The 27,271-nt window shown below is 40.1% G+C and overlaps 2 protein-coding genes across 4 annotated transcripts in view; one reads left to right on the top strand and one right to left on the bottom strand.

Annotated features, from left to right (window-relative positions):
* LOC136439351 (probable E3 SUMO-protein ligase RNF212) overlaps positions 1-1,091 on the top strand; it is a 6,379-nt gene extending 5,288 nt beyond the window's left edge. The window contains exon 17 of the mRNA XM_066434737.1: positions 124-1,091. Coding sequence (XP_066290834.1) covers positions 124-169 — 46 coding nt within the window. The 3' untranslated portion in view covers positions 170-1,091. The remainder of the gene's footprint in view (positions 1-123) is intronic.
* LOC136439347 (TBC1 domain family member 31-like) lies at positions 455-27,271 on the bottom strand. Of its 3 annotated transcripts, XM_066434729.1 has the most exons (24): positions 26,824-27,269; positions 26,263-26,418; positions 19,449-19,564; positions 17,264-17,442; positions 12,759-12,907; positions 11,837-11,996; positions 11,146-11,346; positions 10,754-10,969; positions 9,910-9,989; positions 9,367-9,513; positions 8,919-9,052; positions 8,612-8,745; positions 7,996-8,175; positions 7,630-7,809; positions 7,027-7,079; positions 6,511-6,663; positions 5,928-6,063; positions 5,659-5,751; positions 5,122-5,262; positions 4,176-4,292; positions 3,264-3,341; positions 2,193-2,340; positions 1,864-1,980; positions 455-1,451 (listed from the first exon to the last, which is right to left on the bottom strand). In XM_066434729.1, exons 1-24 carry the CDS (start codon positions 26,901-26,903, stop codon positions 1,288-1,290), a joined length of 3,312 nt encoding a protein of 1,103 aa, XP_066290826.1. In that variant the 5' UTR covers positions 26,904-27,269; the 3' UTR covers positions 455-1,287. The 3 variants fall into 3 exon arrangements, with proteins under 3 accessions (XP_066290826.1, XP_066290827.1, XP_066290828.1); XM_066434730.1 differs by lacking the exon at positions 1,864-1,980 and having other exon boundaries at positions 26,824-27,270; XM_066434731.1 differs by lacking the exons at positions 455-1,451; positions 1,864-1,980; positions 2,193-2,340; positions 3,264-3,341; positions 4,176-4,292 and adding an exon at positions 4,423-4,688 and having other exon boundaries at positions 26,824-27,271.

Genomic DNA, 27,271 nt, shown 5'->3' with positions numbered 1-27,271 from the left:
TGCATTCGTGCACTCATGCATTTAACCAACAGTGTCAGATTACTGAGAACCTGTGCATTTGACCTAGCTTGGCATGCAAAAGTTTTATTGGTATTTCAATTTCATGTTTTCCTGTTTTTACAGTGCTGGGTCCAAACATGGAACTCCTGCACTGAGCCGGCCAAAGTGACCATGAATGTGTGGGGCTACTACAGGACAACATGGAGAATTACATTAAGACAGGACGTCTTATACTTTTGGTGTAATGTGTGATTTGTTTGTTCTAATGGGCCATGACAAGAACCTCTGACACAACATTTCTCCTAGGAAATGTTAAAGCTCCAATGCTTTAGCTTCATTGTTGAGGTATACAAAGTGAAGCAATTTTAGTACTTTCAGTACAGAAGACTTGGGGCTGAAGAAACTTAGAAAGGGGCAGTTTGCATTCTGTGTAACAATTTCATAACACAGTGGGTGGTAGAAAGTGTTGAAACTTTATTTCACTTCAAACCAGTTTAACAAATGAAACAATTACACCAATATGGTTCACATTGTTTCATTGACTATGTACAGAATATATCCTGTAAACAAAGATGTCAAGTTGTGCTTGAAAAGTTGAAAAGAGCGTTTGTGCAAAAAATGTCAAATTAGTGTTAAATATCAAAACATATTGATATCAACATATCTATAACATAAAATTACACTTGGTTTGTTCTAAAATTCTTTGTATTGGTATCTATCAGTGCTTTAGTAGTCTTAACTCTTAAGTATCAATAAAAGGGAAACAATTTCACATTCAAGTTATTAAAATATCCACGAAGCAAGGGTTATTTGCCCAAAATTGTTTCACCCACACGGAATAAGATTTTGTTACCTACTTTGGAGAAAAGGGAAGTATATTTACAAGTTTCACTGATGGAACTAAATTGAGATTCATTACAAAAATATGCAAAATTTTGAAAATCTAACTTTGGCAATCTTGCACCATGAACTGGACAGTGTTTCTCGCCTAAAGGGGTTCAACAATGTTGTCTTAAATGTGTGCAGTTGTAAACATTTGATTTTGGTAATAAATGACAGTTGGGAGACCATTAAAATGTTCTGCAAAATGATGTGTAAAAAATGATGTGTAAAGCACAAACATTATGCCTTAAAGCTTTGTTCTATCTCATGTACAGTCTGCTCAAGCAAGAATATCATTTTGTTTGCAAACCATCCAACTCCTGACTCCTTGCAGATGAGTGAGCCTAAGAATAATCCTGGTGATTAATCATGATGCTGAGGAACAGGCCTGGGTATGTGCCTGGTCTAGAGGCTTCCCCCACTCAGGTGATCATCATCATCCACATCAAAGCTCGGGGGAGGCTGTGTCTGTCGTGTCTTCTCAGCCAGCTTCTTCCTCATATCCCTCACCTCCTTCATCAGTTCCTGCTCCCTTCTCTCAAACGTCTGACGACCACGGTCCAAGGAAACTAGGGAATGGGATGGGACATACATGATATTGAAAATTAAGTCATTTTTCAGTGTTTTACTACCGAACGTCTTTATGCACCAGATAAACTGGAATTTGTAAGCAAGGTCATCAATATTTAAGAAGAGAAGACAATGATACAATATCTTGTACCTGATTAATGGTCACATACAAAAAGGGATTGGGAACTAGCTCTTGCTTTCAACAGGTCTTAAATGACGGAAAGCAAGAATAATCAAATGCTTCGTACTATAAGTTCTGAGATCTGAAGTTTGAGATCAAGATGCCACTGTAAAAATAAATACCTACATTTACCCCTTAGGTCCAGCCCAAGTACCACTTTTGAAGCAGCTCATATCAGGACAATTTGTAGGGGAAAATCTTGATGAGAGGACAACTTATAATTTACTTACATTGTGAAGATACTTCTGATCCAGACCCTGAGTTGTTCAGACACTTATTTTCTGTTGTATTCCCCTCTGCCTGACCACCATCTGGCCCTCTCTTCTTCCTCAAGTCTCGCAACCTCTCTATAAGTATGGACCATGGGCACATCTATTAGTAACATTAGATATACTGCTTTCTACTAGTATTTGCTTCATGACACCTCTTAAACGTCTTTGTTGTAAAATAATATTTTTTTAAATATTCATACAATTTTTGACCTCTGCTTTCAATATGGATGACCCTAATAGATGTTGCACAAGCATCTGCAGTAACTGAATTGTTAAACATCTCTTACCGAAGGACTCATCTTGTCTGAGCTGTTCTGTCAACTGCTGTTCCTCCCCCTGCTCTCCCCTCAATAGGTCCATCCTCCTCTGCTCAGACTCCAGTGCTATTTTCCGCTGATTCTGCAGACTTGACCTCCCTGCTGCTTCTTCCTGAAGCTACAGGTTAAATTCAGGTCACATCACATTCATCAGTCAAGTTTAGAAAGTGTCAAATGTGTCTACATTAAGGGAGGAGAGTAAGCCCTTTGCAAGGATTGGTATTGCATCAAAAGATTTATGGTAAGTTGCCATTGACAGGCAGGGTCAATGTGTGAACATTTTTCCATGACCTTAACCTTCTTGTGTTGGCCAACCTTTCATTCAGCAGGTAATGGCTTCTTAAGTTATATTTCTTGGTACCTATGGTTAACTTGAAAAATACATACAAATTATTATTCAATTTGCTGAATCTGCAATCATTAAATCAATTACTTCTTGATTTCCACTGTAACTACCAATAATTTCATGCATCAGTGAATCCAGTTAGAAGATGAATGGCAAGGACGCAGGCTTTGTGTCAAACAAGTTAGTCTAGATATTTGAAGGGAACAAAAATCATGAAGTAAAACTCTGAGGAACTCAACATTTGACACTACTGCTTATTAGTATGCCAGTGCTGTGCAGGGTTAATCTCCTACATGTCTAATGCAAGCCTTAAAGCGAGCTTCCAAATGTTACTTCCACTGGGATGTTAACAAAAGACATGCCCAGTGAGACGATGTTGACATTACCATCACCCCTAAGGCCACATAAGTGAGACAAGTATACCAACTTGTCAGCCACAATGTCTGCCCCTGTCCTCAAAAGAATTACCCTTTGAAACAAGCAGCAACTGATGTATGTGTAGGGACAAGCATAACAGATTTAAACGCCAAAAGGACATGCCTACAGACAGTAACAAACATGTCAGTGACACAAGGTCTTTGAAGAAGTAATACCAGTAATCAATGTTTGCCATTTACAAAATGTGCATCATCATATTACAGTACATGAGATTACAGTGCACACTTCCATGGCAATGATTGTGGACATACACATACCTGCTTATTCTCTAGCTCCTTCATCAGTTGGTGTACCTCTTCTTCCACATGCCTGTTGGCAGCATTCATCTTTGCAAGCTGTACAAAAATACAACATCTCATTGAGCCTTCACGTTCCCCCGAAACGTTGTTGAAATATCTAGTACTCCTCCAGTAGCAGCTTTAACCTTGTAAGAATTGTAAAATGATGATTGATAGCTTTCAACGTGTCATAATATCAGGGTACATTCTACATTATTCAAGTGGTATGCAAACTGCTTTCATCTCCATCTCATAATGTGTGGCTTTCATCAACAAGATAACTCTATCCTCATGATACACAGCTCCATTGCCTGAGGTTGACAGCCTGTACAGCTAGCTGCTGTTTACATCATAATTGCTGCACTGTGCCATAGTTCCGTAATCTATAGTGTTGTGAAAGGATTGTGCCCTAAAGTCACATCCTCAGAGGAATCCTGTCGACCTAAGCATCTGGAATGCGAATAATCCTTCAATTACAAGTGGTCACCCATGCCTCGTCAATGCAGCAAGATCCAACACTCAGCTTTATGAACCAAGGACAGGCTTGAACTCACTCCCAGCCTTGGTTTTTTCTGCCATCAACACTTCCAAAACAGAGTCTGCCGAGGTCACATAAACTTTTCTCAATACATGTACTATTTTATTGTATCTACACGTATATTGAGGTAATGAGATGACAATATGAAATCAATGTAATTTCGAGGTAAGATTGTGATATGATGCATTTTTCTAATCATTAGTTGGTAATATTGCACTTCTTGTCTTGCATGATTGATTTCCTGTATGAGCCACTCTCCATCGTTTAACGACGGTAAAACCAGACTTGAGTTGTATTTGATTAAAAAAATATTAACTGCTGATAAATAAAGATCACCATCATCACTGCCGTACCTGTAACATCCTGATCTCCCTGTCCAAGTCGTCCAGACGTTGTCTCTGCTCCACCCTCAGGTCCATCTGTGTGTCCACATTCTGCTGCTCAGCACGGGCCAGGCCACGCTCAACCTCCTACAGCACAGGGTTCCAACATGTTAACCACATACATGTACCACGGGCCAGGCCACGCTCAACCTCCTACAGTACAGGGTTCCAACATGTTAACCACATACATGTACCACAGGCCAGGCCACGCTCAACCTCCTACAGTACAGGGTTCCAACATGTTAATCACATACATGTACCACGGGCCAGGCCACGCTCAACCTCCTACAGTACAGGGTTCCAACATGTTAACCACATACATGTACCACGGGCCAGGCCACGCTCAACCTCCTACAGTACAGGGTTCCAACATGTTAACCACATACATGTACCACGGGCCAGGCCGCGCTCAACCTCCTACAGTACAGGGTTCCAACATGTTAACCACATACATGTACCACGGGCCAGGCCACGCTCAACCTCCTACAGTACAGGGTTTACAACATACATGTACACATTAACCACATACATGTATGGTACATGTATGTACCACAAAACACTATCATGTGAAAGCATTCTCCTTGAATCCAAGGTGGTTTATGACATGGGTTAAAGGGGCTTCAAATCTAACTTCTTGACAAGCTTGTTCATGCAAATTTTCCAGCATTCTTCATAAATCTAACTGATCAAAATAGGGTGCATATTTATCTACTTTGTATGTTTCAATTTGACAATTAACAGAAATATTCCAGGGATAGAGAGGTCATCTGTTCCATTTAAAAAGTCTTAAATGCATCAAAGAACTGCCTGACCTATTGATCGATTCTTTAATGCAATTTAGTCTAAAATATTAATCATATTCATGTATGTATAAAGTCTATGATCGCTCTTAACAAACACAAAGCAGTGCCCTCACCCTTCTGATGATCTGCTCCCTTTCCCTCTCCAGCACCCCTATCCTCTGCTGTATCCTCTCCTCCAGGTCCTGTTGTCTCTTGTGTGCGTCCACGTCAGCACGCCGTAGGAACGATGCTGCCACCTCCTCACGGGCCAGCTCCTGAGAAATAGACTTGTGGTTTTAATAAATGGGGATACACCTTGGAAGATGTAACAAAACATTCTCTGATATCAGTATGACCAGAAAGTAGAGTGAATGCAGCCACAACCATTGGATGCCCTAGGTAACTGCCTAACCTTTAAAAGGGCATAGTTCCAACAACTCGGAAAGGTCACCATCTATTCTGGATTATGTTTTCTCCAAACATGACACAGTATGACACTTAATTTATAAGCTGAAGCAATCTCTAAAATGTCAGCTGTCAAGTTAAGTATTGCTGAATTTCAGGAAATGTACATTACTGTCTTATGTATGTCAAAAGGGATCATGAAAGAATTGATTATTTCTATTTCTACTTGTATGCCAGAGCCAGTAAATGCTGTTTGACATGTGTACCTGCTCAAACAGCCCTCTCTGTGCATGTAGCTCCATGTTCTTCACTTCCACATCATCTATGGCTGCATGTGTCTCCTGCTCCCTTAGTCGGACCTACATGATAGAAGCACATTCAGTAACCCTCTGGTCAACACGGTCAATAGTATCAAATGTACATGTGATTGATCAAAGTCTGGACCTGCTTTACCTATTGCATATTTACGTTATCATCATCATCATCATGATTTGTATAACTAACTGGTTACAAAGAAACAAGAACAATTAAGGACCTTTCTCTCAATCTCATCGTCCATTCGCTTCAGCTCAGTCTCCTTCTGTCTATGTTGGTGCTCCATGAAGCGCCGCCTAGCGGCATCGAGTAACTGCAGCTCCTTTACCCGCAACTCTCTCCTCATGGCAGCGAGTCTGAGTTAAAACAGACAAAAGTTATTTACCATTTTTAGCAAATGGTCTGGAAATCAGAAGTGATGGGTTCCCAGCAAAGTGCCATGTGACCGATCCTTGTATCCACAGAGAAGTAACTATTGCAAAATAACAGTCTGTGTATAGTTCATGTATGTAGTAACTGCATTGAAATGGAGCAACAAACCTTTAAGTTCTCCCTTCAAACTAGACCAGAGGTAATAGTTTGTATGCATCTTAAATGGGTAAGATCAGTTGAAAGTTGACATAATTCTTTTTGGAAAGATGTGCGCACCTCTGGTGACTTATAAAGGAAAGGCAGGATAGGCAAATGCTAATGTTTGATTTTTCAGAGTAATGTTTGATATTTCAGAAAATAACTATGACTACCCTATAACAGTAATGACTATCACTCCCTCTAATTCTATCAGGATAACCCCCCTGTCCCACCTGACTCGCTGGTCGGTGAGTTTCTGCTCCTCATCTGCGATGACTCTCCTCCTGGTCTCCTCCGCCTCCTCCAGCAGCTCCTGCTGCCGGTACCACGCCTCCTCCTGATGCCTCTTTCTCTCCGTCTCTCTCTTCAACTCTTCTGTCACTTGCCTAGTATCAGCAAAAACTACAATTGAATAAAGTTCTAAACAGGAACTACGCTGCTTAGCGTCTTTTCTGAAGATGTGGCGTAAGTGTATGAGGTTGACTTGAGGTTGTCCACTACTATTTGCCATGAAAACAAAAACTACTGTTAGAAACATGTCAATAAAACCAACAACCGAGTGTGAAAAATAACATTGGCTAGGTACAGGCATGTTCTATTTCACAAAATCTGCCAAACTCTTACATCATCAGTAACCTGAAGATGTCTCACAACTCATGAGGCCATATCAATGCAAAATCTACAATTTAATACGATAGGATAACAGCCTATCGTCCTAAGTCCTAAGAAAACCAATGCTCTTTGTTCACCTTTCTTGCAGGTACTGAAGCTCTTCCTCTCTTATTCTCTCCCTCTCCTTAACCTACAGAAACAAATGAAGAGTGACAGGTGAGGCCTGATGGGTCAACTGTACCTGCTGATGGTTTATCGATCCAGACTAATGCCTGTCTGACCCACAGGACCTTGGTTAGCCAGGCAAACTTGACAGGCGAATGCTGCCCTTATGATGTATACGGTTGTGTTGGAAGCAATGATGATATCGAGTAAAAAAAAAACATACAATCAAAAATCGACCAAGTCGACATTTCTATCCATAGAATACTAAGTTTTCAACGAGTGTTCTTTAACATTTTATGAATGTTCGATGCTTGAATGAGACAACACATACATGAAAATTGGCATACATTTTAATGCAAGAATATTTCATGACAGGTAACTTGCTGTAAATTCAGTTGAGTTAAGGAATAGGTGTTTGCAGTGTTATTTTTTTTGAGTAGGCACACAGAGCGCATTACTGAAAATCTGTACCCCTTGTAATGATTTCAATGTGGAGAGGTCACCCCAAAAATTGCAAACATAAAACCCTCATGAATATCTCAATATCTATAGTGTAGTACATGCCCTAGTATTACCTGATAGTCCACTATGAATGTGGGATATTTGTTGAAGATGGGGTACTGTCCCCGGGTCAGGGGGTTGGATTTCTCCATCACGCGGCGAGGATGGATGTCTTCGGGGGTCGTGTCCTGGAGCCGGTACGCTTCCCTAATCACTGCACCAATGTCTATGGCATTCCGATGGTGGAAGAAGTACTGAAAGGACATTGACAAAATTGTGAGCTTGGACAAAATGTCATTGATTTTATTCCCAATGTAGAGGAGAAAAGGGTTTTTCACGTCATTAAACTACAATTTGACCAAGGAGATCAATGGATATTCCCCCACTAGATTGCATGTCTTTTACAATGTATTTTCTTTCACGTAGAAAAAAAAGTATACCTCAAAGTCCCCAACATCTGTGCATTTTGTGAGAGGTCCCCGTGCTGAGATGGCGTAGGCAGCCACACAGAGGAGCAGGAAGGATGGATGGTTGGAGAAGACATTGTCAAACAGTTTCAGCCACTCCTCTTTGGTTAGCACTTCTGAGAACAGGGTTTCCAACAATGGCCATGCATATGTCTGGAGAAAAAGGATAAGTTGGAATAATACAAATGAATCATTAAGACTTGGTGGAATTTGATATATCATTGAGCTCATACGTCATAGTTCACCAAAATTAATTGCAGTTCTGCAATTTCTACCACATATTATTGATATGTTGAACAGCTTTCCAATGCATGTGTAAGATCAGCTCCATATTCACACATGACAAGTCCAGCTGTGAGAAATCTTCTGGAGCATGCAACAAAATATGACATTTAAATGCTGAAACCTATATAGAATATCAAATCAGCTGTAAGTGACCTGTAACAAAACATTTCGATAGAGAAAATGTATGTGGAAATTTCTTGTTAGCACACTTTAATTTCAGCACCAAGGACAGCACCACACAACTTCTGACATGCTAGGTTTAGTTTTATATTAACACTTAACACAATATAGAGTGGCATTTCACCTGTGCAGTGATGTTATAGGTGATGAGGTGTTGTAGGAGGTGCTTGTCGTGGTAAGCCAGCAGGTTCTCCACCATGTTCAGCACATTGATGGGAGGGTTGGGGAAATACTCAAACCATTGCTGGCACCAGTTTACTGTAACAGAGCAAAACATACATGCATTCTATCTTTGAATTTCTTGTTTTGATTCTTGTCAAATTTTGCAAGAGTTAACAATGATGATTTAGAAAAAAAAAATTATCTATCCACATAGGCATCAAAGAAAAAAAATGTCAGTCCAAAAGTTTAAAGACATTCTTTCCTCTTACCAAGAATTGTTGCAATGGCTTCAAAGCAGACCATCTGATTGTTCTGAAACAGTTTGACGAATGGGAAGGCCAGCAGTGCCAGGTAGTCTGTCTCTCCAAATATGGGGGACCAGTGGGCTAGAGCTGACAATGTCCTGTGGGAGAAAACACTAACACTGAGTCTGTATTTCTAATGATGTGATAACATTAGAAAGGCTGCAAAGAGATGGGTCCATGTCTTTGAGTTTAAACATAGTAGAAGCTCCTTGTATCCAGTGCAGGTTATACCACCATTACTGCACATTACTGGACATGGTGCCATACCTAATGTACTATGAGCCAAATGCCAATGTGCCCTACAAGAGATCAATATAGGATTGACTTTACCAGAAGATATTATAGGCAACATAATCTCTAATGCTACAATAAAACATCTTCAACCAGCAGTTTGTAGAAAGCAGACTCTGACCTCTGCAGCACCCTGAGCAGCTTCTGGCTCTTGATGGGGTAGTGTTCATGGAGCCGTACGTATGAACTATGGACACCCTTGTCCAGCAGGGCGCTGTAGGCAGCATGGTTCTCTGGGAGCTTCAGCAGTGACCTCCAGATAAACATTCTGTAACGCCAGACATACCATTACACACATGACTACCATCCACCACTTTTCATGTATGCTGCTGCAGCTGAATTTTAAAACATATGGGTACAAGCTGAATAAGTCTGTGTCTGGGTCCAAGACATTGATTTTGATTACATTTTTTTAATGTTCCTACCATCACTGCGCAATAGTATGCCATGGCAAAATTGACTTATTTGGTACAACTTTAGGAAAAATATTTTCTTTATCTCACATTTCAACCAAGGAGGCTTTATCAAGACCTCGATCCTTGTTTCAACTGTTGACCAAAACAATAATGTAAGGGAAACAAAGTAATACTTTTGCATGTAGCATATGTAAGTTCATTTCACCTGTTACACCATGAAATATACTTAAATCAGAAAAGGTACACACCTGTATTTGGCAGGGTATTCTCCAAACCCCTTCAGTATGGAGAGCAGTCTGCCCCTGTGCAGGCCATCTGACAGGTCAGTCTGTATAGAAGATTAGCATGAGTAAGCTGATTTATACAACCAGTTCACCAGCAAGATGAACACATGTCTACATCTCTTTATACAAGTGTATAACATCAGGGCTCAAACTTCATTTGGGGAATTGGTGCACTGGTGAAAAACCTATAAATTTAGGTGCATGGAAAAAATTTGGGTGCACAACATAAAGTGGAATGTCAGCAAAACACACTTACAAACTCTACTGCCTCTTTTAAGAACTTCATTCTGAAATACTATAGCTAACTTCAGAATCTTAAACAGGTAGTACATCAAACAAAGTACAACAAATGTTATATTTCTTTTATTGATAACTAAGTTTCAAGAATATTCTAAGGTATATACTAGTATACAATTATACCTCTATCCTATACCCTACAAATATATCTAGGTGCACTGGTGCATCCACTGTCAAAAAATGTACCGCACATCTCCAAATTTGGGTGCACAAAGGTGCACATGCACTCAATATTTAGAATTAGAGCCTTGAACATGCACTATGATTCTGGAGAGAGAGTGCACATGTGTCCCTGTTACATCTAAGATCCATGGCCACAAGGCAGGCTTACAATGTTAGGGTCTCTAATGGACATATAGCTCATGTCATATTCTTATTGCCTTTGGACAAAGGTATCAGCTCTAACTCTTACAATCCCTTTAACAGCATAGTACCTGGAAGGCACACTAGTTATTAGGTTGGACTGAATCCAACAGTTGACGTGATTACCATACTGATGGAAGTGTCTCACCTCCACCCCCGGGTCGGTGGTGTCTGTTCTGTCAGGAGGCTGCCGACCCCTGACCTTCCTCGGCACACGCGTGGCTGCCCTGCTGTAGGGTTGCACACCTTTACCCCCTGCAGCAGACCTGGGTCTCATGATGCTGGGTACATCATTCACTCTGGAAACTAGGGACTTCTCTCTGTCCTTGTCAGAGGACACCACTTTAAGTAGTGGAGGTGGAGGCTGTGTTGGGCAATAGCAACCATTCTAGGTAAAACAAATCACTTGCAGCAAAAAAACTAAACTTCGAAACAAATAAACTTTGATGATTTTACTTTTAAGTATTTGGTTTATCGGTATAGCAGAAGATACAAGAAAAGCAGAACATGAAAACAACAAAGAAAAGAAGGGACATTCACCTTGTTGAGCTCTGATGTCAGTGCCGGCACACTGTACACATTGACGGACCCATCCTCCATGGTACACACCACATGCCTGCCATCTGCACCAATCAGGGCATGGGTGATGCGGTTGTCATGGCTACCGATGTCAAACAGCAGCTTGCAGGAGTGGATGTTGATGAATCTCATGATACCATCTTGGCTTAAAACACCAAGTGTCTGGGAAATACATGTATATCAGTGTGGAAAGAGAGGTTGACTGAGGTAATTGAGCGAGGGTATGGGTAAACTTATACAAAATGCGCACTGGCAAGATGAATATCTCTGCACATCGAGATATCTGTAGAGGGCTTCAGCCTTGACATGCACTCTAGATCTGGAGAGAGAGTTCCATAACTGCTTTCAGGCTTGTGGCCATAAGGCAGGCTTTAGTGCACTATAGGGAAGTACATATTCATTCAGCAACAAGTGCTCTGAATAGCACCTTGATCTACTGTATTGCCTGGGGAAACTTCAGAATATGACAGCCCTTTCCTCACTCAAAATGCATAGGATAAGGATAACAGTAATCTCTTACGCCAGTCACTTTAACTTTGAAAATTAGGTATTGGATGAAACTAAGCTTTTCAAAACAGAACAGCAGAACCTTGAAACACACACATACAAACAGATACACACACATTACACAAAGAAAGAAGACACTTCCCACCTGACTTGATCCGCCATCAAAGTTGTCTGGAAGGAACTCCAGTTGTCGCACAACCCGCACCTTGGGCGGCATTTGTACGATCCTCAGCAGGCGCCTGCTGTCCAGCGCCCACAGGTGGAGAAAGTTGGACTTCCCTCCAGCCACTAGCAGCCTCCCATCACTGGGGAGAAACCAATCAGACTGATCTACATTGTATATATGGTATATAAGTGTATACAATCAAGGGATTCTATGCTGTACATGTCAAATTGAATCTTTAAAAAAATGGTACTAACAACAGTAATTATTTCAATTATTACGAAACAATGTATGAGTAGTACATCTTTACAGGGTGATATACATCTAACCATTCATCATGTTTCTCCAACACAGTGGAAGGTATGGCGGAACAGGTGTTCCTTGCAATTTTCAAAGGTCACCTTTACATGACCTTAAATGTACCCTACACGTTTCATTGCAGCAAAGTTGTGGATAATCCTGCACATTTATCAACTGTCATCCTGTTCAAACCACAGATATATCTTGGCTTTGTAACCAACTCCGCAACATCAACATTACTTTCCTGGTTACGTCAGTACGGGGGAAGATTAAGATGTTTCGGTAGCAAACACGGAGGCCTGATTCCCTCATAATCCCTGTACTCTAACTGCAGGCATTATGAGCCTACCACATACACCACTTAGATGAACAGCCTGATCTTGTCTCCTTCCAACATTTAAAAACATAACTTTCTACTGAAGAGACAAAATATCTGATCTCTATATCTTTCTCTGTGACTTTCTTGATCTTTGAAAGGCTGCAGGGTAGGTAAAAAGGTTTTTAGTGTGCACACTAGTGCAACAAAGCAGAGGTCAGGTATCGTTATAAAAGCAGTTCACTTTGAGCCCATTGAAAGGTTAATGTTTTGATGATAAGTGCTCACCGGGGGCAGGCAAAGGCCTTGTACTGAGGGCTCTTGCCTTCTGGAACTGGGAGCTGGAATCTGCATTGCAGGGTGTCGCTCTCCCAACCGAATATGGAGTCATCCTTGAAGCACGTCAGGATGGTGTTACTCAGGGGGACAAAGAACACCTGCACAGCACAGAACACATGACAAAGTTAGCTTCAAGCAGGGAAAATGGCCATTTTGAGGAAGATGTTATGTTATCTAACACTCTAAACACAGTCCCTTTTTGCCTCAGTACACCATATCATAAGCCATGAATTTTTGTTATTGGTAAAAATAAGCCACACCAGTTTAATTTGTTCGTTCTGACATTTTCATGTACAATTTTAGCAACAGGACAATGCAAAAACTGGGGTGGGTAAAAAATACTTGCATCTGACTATGTACAGATGAAGGTGCAGATTTTCCCTTCAGACTTTATTTCTTATGTTGATCTTCCAGTTTAGCACTATCTTTTTAAAATCCACAAACCAAGAAATGAAATTGGCATGGCTTTCTCATCATTAGTATTGGCTATGATGGCAAGCATGTCTGTTGTAATTTGACAAAAGACAGCTTTAAAAAGTGACTTTTGCATTACCGGTATCTTGTATTCAGTCCCTGAGACAAATGCTCCATTCAAACACAACACATGTAGCTGTATAACAAATGTGACCGGGTGACGCTGATAACAAATATCTGAGGATTTCTTACATGTGATATAAGAAGCTTTAATGTCACGCCAAAATCCCTACTGACAAGATTTACTTCCTTGCATTAAACCTTCAGGCCAAAATCTCAGTTTGACAAGAGGGCGTTAATGAATGGGGGAACTATATAATGAACGGAGGGACAAGGACAGATACATGTAGTGTGAAACATACCAGAAAAGCTTTTAATCAATTATTGAAGATTATTCGTAATATACAACATAGCAGACTGGAAAGTCGGTCACTAGAGCTGTGTACCGGTGTACCGATACAGTACCGGGTACAATCAATTAGGTACAGGTCCAAAATACCTGACCCTGCTGTATATGGTACTGGACCTGACTCAGGGGATGGCCACTTTGACAGATAAAATTACATATATGAAATTACCGTGGCAGTGCTCTAAAGCCACTCTAAAGCACAGAAAACACATTTGCATGGCTGGAGTCAAATTTCATCTGTGTTTTCATAGAAATAATATCTAGCACAATCAAATATTATGTTTTTACCAGTTCAAACATGCTTTTGTCCTTATTGAAAATCTAGCATTTTCCGAACAAGTACATGTAGTTTAGGTACAGGTTCAGGTCCGGACCTGTACCTCAACCCGTGTACCTGTACCTGTACCTGTACCTAAAATTTGTTTAGGTACACAGCTCTAGCAGTCACAAAAACGGTCACATTGGCCAGGTGGTCCTTATTTAGAGGTGGCCACTGTACATGTTTTGTACAGGTACCTATACCATTATAGCAAATTGCTTCTGATATAGACAGTTATGCATTACTAATATAATATATATCCTGTTCAGAACATGTTCCTGTCAGACAGTGAGTGCACAGGCAGGCTGGGGAGTCAGGTGTGGTTGGACTGATGCCAATAAATATTAACTAAATGAACAATATCTTAGTCAACCACTAGCTGGTGATTCTAAGGAGGATTTACTCCCAGCCTTCATTCCAGTGACACACTGTGCTTGGTGACATATGAACAAATTGACATGTTCCACAAACAAATCAACAGGTTGCCTTAGCTAATGGATCATGTTGGCACATATCATCCCTGTGGAATACGCTGGAAAGTCTCCAAGCCCAAGGAAAGAAACCATGTTAATAAATCAGATGTGAGTCCTGCCCACAATTTCATTACAACGGCTTGTCAATGTCTCTGGGACCTTACATGCATACAATATCATGTACACGAAACATCTGACTCAAAATTTCCTCCAGTTTCTTGAGTAACTATTGTTTGGCGTATCTTATTACCTGGATGTCTAACCTTCATCAAAATATCATATGAAAATTATGGTTGTTAGAAGAAAATCTTATTTTCTGCCTGCCTTGCACATGGTGTCCAGATTCCAAAGCACTTGAACGATTCAGATCTTTACCAGTGTCAACGGCTGAGATAGATGCTTTCAGTACATGACCTTTTGGAAAATAATCTATTATGCTTGGCAAATAATTAAGTGAAGAAATGACATTGCAACTTTAGTCAATACATCATGTACAGTATCACTATTATTACAATTATAGTCATTAATGCAATATTACCTGTACAGCGGTTTTTCTAGAAAAATCAAACAAGAGGGAGCACACACAGGCAAGGGAGCGAATTGTATGTATTTATGTGGATTAAGCTAAAATCTGAATTCGACAAGGGGGCGCTGGGCTGAAACAAGAAGGCGTAGTGCCCCTCTTTCCCGATTTAGATGAACCCTGCCTGTAGTTAAGAGGAACAGTCTGCCAAATGAAAAAAGTAAAATTCCAATCAAGGTGCATTAGGGTGAAAAGTAGACGATGTAATCAGATTCGCAAAGAGCTGACTGCTGAATATCCTGAGCAAAAAACCTATGTCCTAAAAACATTCCCTACAAGACTGATAAGGTTTTCCAATAAAATACTGTTCCTGTGTGCATACCAATCAGTTTAACAGAGGAAGGGTACCTGGCAACAAGCCCCACTGTTCACACACAAAGGTTATACATGTACATGATGTATCTCATGTAAAAAAAACTTTCTGACAGACATACAGTGGAACAAAAGAGTTTGATACCCATTGATGACTTTGCCTGAATGTCTGTTTTGTTCTGACTTCATTATCATTATTTATCACTATTCAACCTCCCTCTATTTCTCCCTGAGTTATACTTGAAAAATTAAGAATTTCATTGCAATAATTTGCCTCACACAAAAATAAACATGCTTATCTTCTTGCAGTTGATTTGTACTGAAATCTCATTTATGTAAATCTAAAGTTCCTGTCAAAACTGCTATCATCTTTGCACTGGTGTCTTAAAATCAAAATATAGATAGCAACAGTTTTTTACCTCTGTCAACAGAAATGTGTTAAGTTGGATAATTGCATTTACTGTTACTACTTGTGCATCATGGGAAACATGGTGAACACCCTGTGAAAACCTCCTCGGTACAACTCCACACTTTTATAGCGTTTCTATTAAAAGCACCAGCATTTGACATTTAAGGGCTGCAACTCCCGCTGTCCCTCTTCCCATACGGTCTGACATGATAAAAGACACAGTGGGATGCCATGTACATGATTAATGCTTGTGCTGTGGTAAGGTCACTGGTTATGATGCGTTTCTGCAACAACAAGGAACACGGTGCAAGGAAACAACTCCCCCAGCTAACTGAAGACTGATCAGGACAATTAACCACTCTAAATGCTGCTAACTGGTCATTATCATTCAGGGCTTATAGTGCTTTGAGTTCCATTTGAAATACTTGATATTTCTCAAAAGAAACATGTAATCATAATTTCATATAATATCACATAATGATATGTTATCAATTGTTCTGGGAAATATGATAAAGAACCCTGCATGGGCTACCTCAGCTGTTATATGGGGTACTAACATTTGACATTCACGGATGACTCGTTCTAGCCTCCGCACTGCCGGACATGTAAAAGTTTATAAGGTAGAGGATGAGGTCTTCTCTCTACTTGTTTGAAAAAAATACTGAAGCTCCAGCAAAATACCCCAGGATGGCTTTAACCCTCCAAAGCTATGGGCCTATTGTTTGATTTTGCAAAGTTGGTGATCAGCAGAGGGAGGGTTAACCTACCCGTAGATATGTAGTCCAATATTCATAAGGTGAATAGACATACATCATATCTCAAGGCTACAGGAAACCTGACAGTCAAAATATAGAAATATTGCATTTTGTTTCCCACCCTTATCTACACCAGTAGCATGCACTGTGATGGAGATTTGATCAACTGTGTGTTTCCAGTTTGTCCTACTGGGAAAAGATCTTTTACTAGCTGCTCACTCACTGTACCAAAAGGCAATTTCACCAGTTATTACACAGAGTGGAAGATAGTATGCATTTACTTGCTATCAGGTGCAAACATTAAAACCATGAACACGTTCAAGAAAATAGACATATTTTTTTTACAAGATTCCACTTTTATCATAACAGGTAACTGACACTCAGTATAGCAAAGAGAAATTTAATCAATCTAATGTTAAGAAAGACACCCTTTTCTTTTACAGGCCAGAAAATCTAGGACAATTAAGTCATTGAATTTGACAATATAAAAGTCACAGAAGGCAATTCCGAAGTAGAGTCAAACATGTCCTCAGCAACCACTCAAGGGACTGAGGAAAATGGTTACTCGGGGGACAGATGGTTAACTATGTAAAAATGGACGGGGCTGTTTTAATTTATGTGGTTGCCTGCGCCAGGTGGTTGCCTGGCCAGGTTTGACTGTGTATATTGTCCTGAGCAGGACTCTACAGGGAAAGTGTTGAGGGACTAATATATCATTACCTTCACAATTCCAACTGACTGTTTAATATTCAGCTTGCGCCTCCTCTGGAAGGTGTCCAGGTCCCAGAGCTGTGCCGTATCGCAAGACGAGGAGATTGCGTAACGCCCGGAGGCATGGAGAGAAATGGTGTGCACGCTAGCATCATGGCCTTTCATCTGAGCTATCAGCTCTCTGGAATCTGGAACAGGAAAAGATGCATGACTATACCACACATGGAAGGAACGAGATTAAAGAACTTTATTTTCAATTTGCAGCACACTTTTTTTTACAGACTAAAGTTGTAGAATTTTTTTTTTAATATACCAGAGTGCAGACAGTCACTTGGCAGGCATACATTTCAGCTCTGGAACAAAGGGATCAGGCAAGTTGCTAATATCTATGAACATATTACTTTATGATAATGTATTAATGGTAATTCCTCCCATTTGCGTAAGAATGGCTGGGGTGGAGGCTTGCTCTACAAGTGCTTTTAATTTCAGAGGGGAGGAGTAAATGAGATATAATTTCCAATCTGCCATGCCCACCCCGGTTTAATCCCTCAGTCCCCACACATAATCATCACCTGCCACTAAATCTTATTCTCCTTAGGGAAATATGACTGCTGGCTGATCAGGCCACTGTTCTGATGGACGACCACAACCCAACTTTACTGCCTCTGAATATATGATATGACCTCCAAAGGGGACGGACACATACACTTAACCTTCTCCCTCTTGCCTAACCCGTAACCCTTAGAGAATTGGTAGCCAGAGAGCTATTTCAGTGTGCTAAAGGTTAAACTTAAAGCACTCAAATATGTGCCCAACACTTATGTTCAAGTCCTAATGAATTCCTTTCCAACTGATTTCCCCTTCCATCATCCGCCAGAGGAATGCAATCAGCAAACACAATCGCGGAAGGAAGCTGAGTAAATGGAAGTGTATGTTGGTGGGTCTCCAGTGGGCCAGAAAATGAAAACCTTGGCTCATATTTACATATTAGACAGCTGACTGCTGCCAGAGTATTCTGTGCACATCGCAGGCATTTCTCCACATATCACAGATACAAAGACGGGTCTGTGTAATACCTGAGCAAGGACATAGGTCCATTGACATAATCAGTACTCCATTGGGAAATATACAGTACATGTCAATGATTAGCAAATTGCCATTTTTTCTTATAATTGCAGCTGGTAGAGTCGGACCCTTGTGGTATCAGCATGGTCAAAGCGGTATTTATCTTTCCAATAAAAACAGCTCCTGCAGGGTGCAGCAAGTTACTGCAGCATCTCAACTTTACTTACAGCGTATTCCTGCCCGTTCCATTTATTTAATGTCAGTGTCCGTGGTGCCACCCATCCATCTACATGTGAAGGGGTGTCAACTCTTATGGAGTGATACCTTTGTGTGTATGTGCTTGGGATGCAAAATTCCCCTTTTATCCAGTATTTTGGACAGTCTTCATGAAATGTCCACCCTGTATGTCATGTATCACTGCCATTGTGGATTTAAGTTGGAGTGATGTCTTTCCACAAGGAAATGGCTTGCGAGGGTTCAAAATGTAAAGACGACTTATCTGCACTGGGATGTACTTTGGGTTTCATATGTAATGAGTGGGAGGTTTTATGGTTGCGAAATGGTTATCACTGGCATGCAGCATCGTGGGCTAAAAGATCATGAGCACAGTCAGAGCACTGTTGGCAGACTGATGGCCCAACCTGTACCTTGGCCATTAAGTATTCACCATGGAGTCGTGGACCATGAAAGCATAAGAGGCTGAGCTCCTAAGGTTCTTAATCTTTGCAATTATAATCAATAAGTCTGCAGGAGATACTTGACGCCTGAAGAAGGAAAATGGCGACTCAATATGGGGAAAGGTCTGTTAAGGAGAGATACATCGCATCATGGAAGCTCCAAAAAGGGAATGTCAAAGATAGGTTTAGGAATTCATACTATATATGTCTCAGCTATGCAATGAAGGAAGCACAATATTACCAAATGGATCTGGGCTGAAAATGCTATGGCTTATCATTAAATGATTAATAGCAGCTCAGACACCCTGGAAACTTCAATGTGTGAGTCACAGCATCGAAGAGTTGAAAATTGGACAATCTAAGAATCATGAAAAGCAAAAATTGTTTTGTTTGCACCACTTTATTTAGTATATATTCTTTCACGACAATTTGAACATGAAAACAAACGGTACCTGTATCATAACATCTGAGAGTGTAGTCTGCCAGAGCAGCTAGGAACTCTGTTTTCCTGCGAAGGCCAAATGCAAGGGCTGTGCAGGCCTGTCCAATCCTGTGGGCAAGGGAGAACCTGGAACAACAGTTTTGATGTTAATATGGGTCTCAGGATAACAGCTTTCAATAAACTGGTGTATTCATAGCTATGGGATTTTTTTCATGCACGTTTGAACGACATATCTACATGGAGCTTTTAATTAATTTTCTGCTCTTGGTTGCTGATGGCCAGCCACCAGTGGTTTTGACTGGTTGCTACACTCGCAAGTCTCATTGGTATAAAGTTGTCAATGTGTTTCCTTATAGTATATAGCTCCAAGCCTGCTGAATTTGGCCTTGGGTCTAAACATGATTTTGGAAGCACCATCAGGCTGTATATCAAATGTAGTAGCACTAAAGCTCACTGTTACACTGCGAGCTCATTGATTGATGGAAATGACAAGTTAAAGTAGCCTGTAGGTATTTCTAAGCCACTGACTGCAATGATAAGCATCAATATCCAGCACATACATGTCCACATGATTTACTGCAATAGGGCAGTACTATAGTGAGCTACAAGATTATATAGCGGGGCAAATGTAACATCGGAATAAGGTTTTCCACATAGCCTTCTATGTGAGTCCAGCAAAGCAGTATCAGTCGTTTATTCCTTGTAATATTGAAAAAGTATTGTGTAAAGTTACAATGCTTGTCCCTGGGGAATGTACTATGATTTATTACAACAACATAACAGCTGCTCAAGTGCGGCTGGGTTACACATCCTTAACCACAGTGATGGATCGCCATGTACCCAACACCAGCAACACCATCTCCACATGATCTGTATGTTCCTCAGGGACTAGTTATGGTAAAAAGGACAGAAACAGTGATGTCTGCAGATAAATGGGCTGATAAATTTTACATAAGGGCCTGCCTTTGTGAAGAAAGTCAAGGACATTAGGCATAAGCCTACTTGACTTTCGGGACAGACTACTGATGTGCGACGCAGCATGCAAAATAACATCCAACATACTTTCTCAATCAATACACCAGTTATTTGTAACCTGACAAAACTAATACAACAAATGCCAATAAAAATCAATTAAAGTGGTCTGTCCTGACAACAAGCCTGTAAAAAAACCATTATGTTTGAAATATACACTACTTGACAAATGAGTCTACAATGCTATCACCATCAGTATGCTTATCTGATCGTACTACAAATCTAGGCCACATCTCTTGGTACTTGTTATAACTTAGAGCATCAGTAGGAATTATGCATAGGGTGCTATTGTTGATGATGATGGTCTGCAAACGACTATTTTCACAAAAATTACAATCTATTTTTCAACATGATATCACATTACACCAGTTTTGTAGGTTACCCCCTGTTGACCCTTCAAAATATGCAAATTCCCAACTGACCTAAATGGCATATTAACCTTCTTTGATGATTGATGAATAAGAAGTATATAATTCATCACAGTTTTAAGATCTATGATTCCAGGCATGATGGAACCATATGCACTGTTCCTAAAATGATTTATGCTATGTTTAAAACAAATAACAAGGGAAGTACCAGTATCAATCTATACAGTAACAGAGATTACATAGTATCGATTACATTTACCATAATATGTTTTGCCAATTACACTCACTTGACATTTTTGCACAGTACAATTGCAATCAGAATTCAATTGAGATCATGGATTTCTTAACACACAAAACTCAGACACATCCTGAGTTTCCTGCCATGGTAACTTGCTCAGCTACGTATACCTATGTCATCAAGATGTCACTGTATGTCTTATATCGTAATCTTATCGTAATCTTAGAAGATTTTCTTCATCCCCATCTATGTAGTTACAACATAGCAAGGAACTAATTTCATGTGACGGAAATGACACCCAATTCAAATATTTATTGTAAAAATGAAGGAAAATGTTTTACTTTGTAATTACTTGTTCATGTATATGTCACAGTAGAGATGGCGATTCAGGACAATCGGCGATTGTCCTAGGACAGATCGCAATCGCAGTCTGTCCTAGGACAAACGGCGATCGCGATCTGTCCTAGGACAATCGCCGATCCTACTAGTAGAGATTGCGATCGCAATCTGTCCTAGGACAAACCGCGATCGTGATCTGTCCTAGGACAATCGCCGATTCTACTAGTAGAGATTGCGATCGCAATCTGTCCTAGGACAAACGGCGATCCAAACTTAATGATGCTAAGATATACTAATAAAGGAAACAGCAATATCTTGTATAATCCATGATTTTATTTAGTATTTACAAATTCTGAGATTGATATTTTGACACCTGTTTTAACACTTTACAATTGTTATTGTTCCCCTATGGTTGTGAATTCAATAGGTGTGAAACTGTGAGTAATATCTTGACACCTCAAAATTTGCATACTGAAACATTGTTGGATCACCTTCTTCCAACTGACATCTTTCACACATTATCAAAATTTTGTCACTCAACTTTATCAGAAATTACTTTATCAGAAAACATACTCATTCATCCATTATAAAATATGAAGTAATTCACCTAAAATAGTTGATAATTATGAAATGTAGGTAGTATGCTAAACCTGATTGAAATGTTGTGCAATGATTCAATCTATTTTCTAAAGCATTTCCATCTAGTCAGAATTTGTCCAGGCAAGTAGAATCTCCGTTTGTCCTAGGACAGATTGCGATCGCAATCTCTACTAGTAGAATCAGCAATTGTCCTAGGACAGATCGCGATCGCAAACTTGTCCAAGTAGAATCGCCGTTTGTCCTAGGACAGATTGCGATCGCAATCTCTACTAGTAGAATCGGCGATTGTCCTAGGACAGATCGCGATCGCAGTCTGTCCTAGGACAAACAGCGATCGCGATCTGTCCTAGGACAATCGCCGATTGTCCTGAATCGCCATCTCTACTGTGACATATATATATGTCTACAAAGCAGTCACTCCCAGCAGCAAATACATAATCAATTCAACCCACATCTCTATTACAGTCATGTCTGGCAATCTGCAGCTTCAGCAAAAAGAAAACTTTCCTGGAAAATCTCAACCAATCCCTTTAATTTCTCCCAGATGCTGCTGCCAGAAATGCCAAGTTTAATCCCATTTCTTACGCTAATGAAGGAGAAGGATTGCAACCGTGCAAAAATCGATATGTCTAAAGGTATTAAAGGCTTCTAGCGTAGGTATATAGCAGCACCAAGCTATAGCTACATGGACTTCCTTTTTGCAGAAGAGTTGAATTCCCTGTTTCTGTTGTCTAATTGTACAGTCTCAAAAAAGCAAGATGGATGGCTTCTATTAAGTTCTAGTACTTAATTCCATTGGAATATCTATATTCTGCATGTTGCTTTGCATTGTAACAAACCGCAAATGGCAAGTATACACAAATGGAGCCTACAGCAAGCAGAGAACCTTACACTGTGGTGTGCCACAGGGAAGCTGCTTAGGTCCGCAATTGTACAATATTTATGTAAATGACATGCCGGAGTCTGTACAAAATGGGTCACTAGACCAATATGCTGATGACAGCACGGTTCACACACGAGGACACACATTGGACGACATAAGAACAGAAACTGAAACAGACTTAGAAAGAGTGGCAACATGGTCAGATGAAAATATGCTGAAACTGAACAATGGAAAAACGAAGACGATGCTGGTGGGAACATCAAAGAAAACCAGAGAAGCGCCACCTTTGGAGCTGGAACTCAGGGGACAACGTCTGGAACAGTGTCCCACAGTAAAGTTACTTGGACTGCACCTTGATCAAAACCTCACATGGGATAACCATATAACTCACATAGTGAAGAAGTGCAACAGCAGTTTAGCACATGTACAGGTGGGAAGAGTTAAGGATGCATTACCACTTCGACAGAGAATAGCCGTAGTCAACGCCTTGATAATCCCTTATATAGACTACTGTTGCTCAGTATGGGGAAACACAACACAGAACAACATAAGAAGACTACAGGTGATTCAGAACAGGGCTGCAAGGCTCGCTCTGGGCTGTGATCGTGACACACATGTGGAAACCATGCTGAAGACCTTGGGCTGGCTGACCGTTAGGGACAGAATTCAACAGAAAAGCCTTGCCACATTTAGACGGATAATGTTCACCAAACAACCTAGGGTCCTGTATGACAAACTAACATTCCAGTCAGACATCCACAGCTACCAAACACGCTCAACCAGAACGAACACAATCAGACTTCCAAAACCAAAATCCAACTCTCAGAAAAGGCGCTTCCTGTACAGAATGGCTCAGCTATGGAACAAGACCGGCGGCAATTAGCAAATAATAGGACTGTAATTATTGCTTTTGAATTGTAATTAATGCTTTTAAGGAATTTTTGTCCTCTACTGTCATGTTGTATGTCTTTGAATATTCCGACTGTTTTGTGAAAATATTGTGTAGACCACAGGAAGAATAGCCTCTTACGAGGCTAATTGTGGATCTAAATAAAACTCAAACTCAATTGTCAACGACATAAGAAATCGGTTTCAAGGTAACATGTACTCTCATCTCCCAAATAAACGTACCGGTACGTTTATTTTTTTCAGCCTCAAAATCCACCCAGTACGTTCTTATTTTGGACAGTACGTTTATTATCTTTTTTTAAATTTGAGTTTTGCTAACCTGGGATCCCCTTGAAATTCAAAGTTTGGTTTTTCCTGCCAATATTTCCCCGGCATTTTTGCTCATAATTCATTATTTTCCGGCCAAGCGGCGTTGAATTTTCCCTGCCGCTATGACCCGGCCTTTGTGAAATCCTGGCGGAACTCGTATTAGTCGTAACGTATCGGTCGATCTCTATAACACTTCAAAGTCAACGTTGTTATTTGGCGAAAATAAGACGCCGCACTGACGTTTTGAAATGCAATTCTTTTTATATGAACAACTTTAGCAGTCTCATTACATCGTAAACCAAAGCATGCTGACCAGAAACCAATATATGTCAGCGGCGCAAAGTGTTTCAAGTAACGTTACGCATGTACATGTAATACATTACTCTACTCACGTGAGATACAGTCTTTCCCAAAATGAAAATATAAAAATAACACCACAAAAAACTGTGTCTTAGCATCAAAAACTTTATAATTACTTTGAAAGTATATCAAAACATTTCAATCCTACCGCAAACATGAAAATTTAGCCCTTCGAAAAGCGCCATAGTAACGCACCCGGCAGTAACAGTCCGTGGGAATGTTTTGTTTTGGAAGATCTCACTTCCAAGAAGGGGAAAGAACTCTTTTTGATCTACAAATAAAAGTCCTTTGCCTTTGTCAGAAATGTGTTTTTGCAGTTTTGCAAAAAGACTTTTAATACCTTAGTCTATATAAAACAAATCAATTGCAATCTAGTCACCATTTTTATCACTGAAAAATGCTTGAAAAAAGATCACTCCCCTTACAGAAAGAATGCCGGAGGTTTCTAAGAACATGAGTGTACGTTCTGTTAGCCCCGCCCCTTTCTGTCTGTGGCGCCGCCACTGTCTATAGCTCACCCTTTCATGTAACATGAGAACCCTGTAGTTTGTGGCAACATTGTAACAAGCCTTCAGGAGGTTTCTCACAAATTCGTTGACAATTTAGTTTCTCAAAATGATACATACAAGGGTAATTTTTAGATTTTAAATTATTTGGATTGCAACAACAAAAGCCAAGAACATTATATAATATTGTCTTTGATATTATATGATATTAAATGTCCTTGACACAGCACAATGATTTGTGGCATGTAATGTTTGCAAATCTATGTTTCTATATGGAAGGCATAGAAGATAAATGGCAAGTTGGGAAAGACAAAAAGTTACATCATATACATGTGATTGTCATAGTCTTCCTTTTCTCTATCATGACTTTTACAAAACATAAGTAATACCTGCATGTGATGACCATATATTCAGGATATTGTAATTTTCTGTTCATCTTCTAAATGTTGACACATTTGTATAGAAAAAGAGTAGACTTTCAAAGTGTTGCCCATCCAAGTGAACTGAGAAGTTTTGCAACTACTTTTCATGTTTTGATTATATGTCAGTATATACAACAATTTACTTGCTTCAAGTTCCAAGCAGAAAATGCATGTATCAATGATCATGTACATTTTAACTTGTTGAATTTGAAGCACCGTTGGCCCCCGGTTAGGGGTCATAGCGGGGAACCTATGCCCAATTTTTTCAACATTGCTACTACAGTATATCTTTTTGAAGCGGCAAGGAATATTATAATTTGAACAAGATGTGTACAGTTATTCTGTTCAATAGTTATACACTTAATTGGTATGGTCCTCAGACAGGCATAAATAGTCAATAGATGAATAAAGAGAACCGGTTAATCATCTTCTTTCCTTCGGACAGAAGTAGCATGGACACAGTTTATCTGTAAATATGGTCAATTTCCGGGGGGTATGTTTATTCCGGGGGGTACGTTTATTAGATTTTGAAGATTTGTCCAGGGGGTATGTTTATTCCGGGGGGTATGTTTATTTGGGAGATGAGAGTATCTGGAAAATGCATTTATCAGAATAAACAAGCAAAATTAGATGTTATGACTGACAAATTGGTAACCTGAAATCCAGCCATGAATGCTATACCCACTATGATCTACCTTCACTCTGCCTTCGTGAATGGCTGGAGTCCAGACTAATAAATTGGTAACTTCACCTGTCAGGTAAGGTCACAATTGTCAAACATCAGATAATCGTCTAAGGCATTGTAAGATTAGAATTAGTAATTGTAGTACAACAGTACTAAGTTAACATGAGCATTACCTGTTTTTTGCCACATCAAACAAGTAGATGTTGCCCTGATGATCTCCTGCGATGAAACTGTTTCCTGTTGAGTCAAATGCGACGTGCAGGAAGCGGACAGTTCGCACATGTGGAGACACTGCAGTTCCCAATGTGTGCTTGATGCTCACTACAAGTCTTTGGAAACAGAAATCAAAATTACACAAAGTGTTAGTCATCTGTAATTCTAATAATTCTTTAAGCTCTCTCTTTTTACGTTTGAAGTGAGTTTATTACTCTAATTACAATTCACATAGTATACATGATGCATGTAATTTCATTCTAACGATGATGACGGACACAACCCTTTTTTTCTTTTCCCTCACCCTTGCATCTGTTCACTACAACCTGATTGAGATATCCTATACGTCTTGCGTTCATTATTATAAATTTTAACTAACAGTTTACTGGCTAGAAAAAATATAGGTTATCTCAAGTCATGAGTCAGGGCAAAAAAATCATATCTTGCTGCACTCCATGGTTATACTTAACCATTTATCATGTCCACAGATGTTCCCATGAACACACCATGCTATCACTCACCCATCATCACTGGAGGGGGCAGGTTTGCGATGCCAGATTTTCCCTGACTCTCTCTTGCAGACGTCAAGGGATTGTGCCATGATGTTGATCGACAAGTTATCGACAAAAGATCAAGCTATCAAAGAGACGACTGTAAGTTCAAAGTTCTGTGTTATCCACATCTGTCTTATCTGCTGCACTGGAAAATAACCTGTCGAGTGTTGTGTTGTCATTTAGTAGATACAGGAAGTAAACGTTAACTGCAGTGAAAAGCGGCCACCGTCGTATTATGAAGCGATTTAGAATATTGCTCTCTCCTCAGATCATAAACAGGACGCCATAGTGTAACTGCAGGTCCACCGGGGGCAATCAAGGTAAGAGCACAGTCGACAAAACGCAGTTCTTATCGGACGTCCCACCAGCGAATCTCCGCTGGTTCACCTGACAAGTTTCAATATGGCGCCCAAAG

This window comes from Branchiostoma lanceolatum, chromosome 7, assembly GCF_035083965.1.
Source record: "Branchiostoma lanceolatum isolate klBraLanc5 chromosome 7, klBraLanc5.hap2, whole genome shotgun sequence".
NCBI lineage: Eukaryota > Metazoa > Chordata > Leptocardii > Amphioxiformes > Branchiostomatidae > Branchiostoma > Branchiostoma lanceolatum.
Note: the sequence above shows the minus strand (reverse complement) of the source record. Positions and strands in the feature narration are given on the sequence as shown.

Bases quoted from the DNA above. Each gene is read 5' to 3' on its own strand.
- LOC136439347 (XM_066434729.1), bottom strand. From the start codon at position 26,903: ATGGCACAATCCCTTGACGTCTGCAAGAGAGAGTCAGGGAAAATCTGG. The intron at 6,064-6,510 runs GTGGGACAGGGG...GTTTTAACTCAG, and splicing joins CTCACCGACCAGCGAGTCAG to ACTCGCTGCCATGAGGAGAG. The intron at 5,752-5,927 runs GTCCTTAATTGT...TCTATCATGTAG, and splicing joins ACGATGAGATTGAGAGAAAG to GTCCGACTAAGGGAGCAGGA.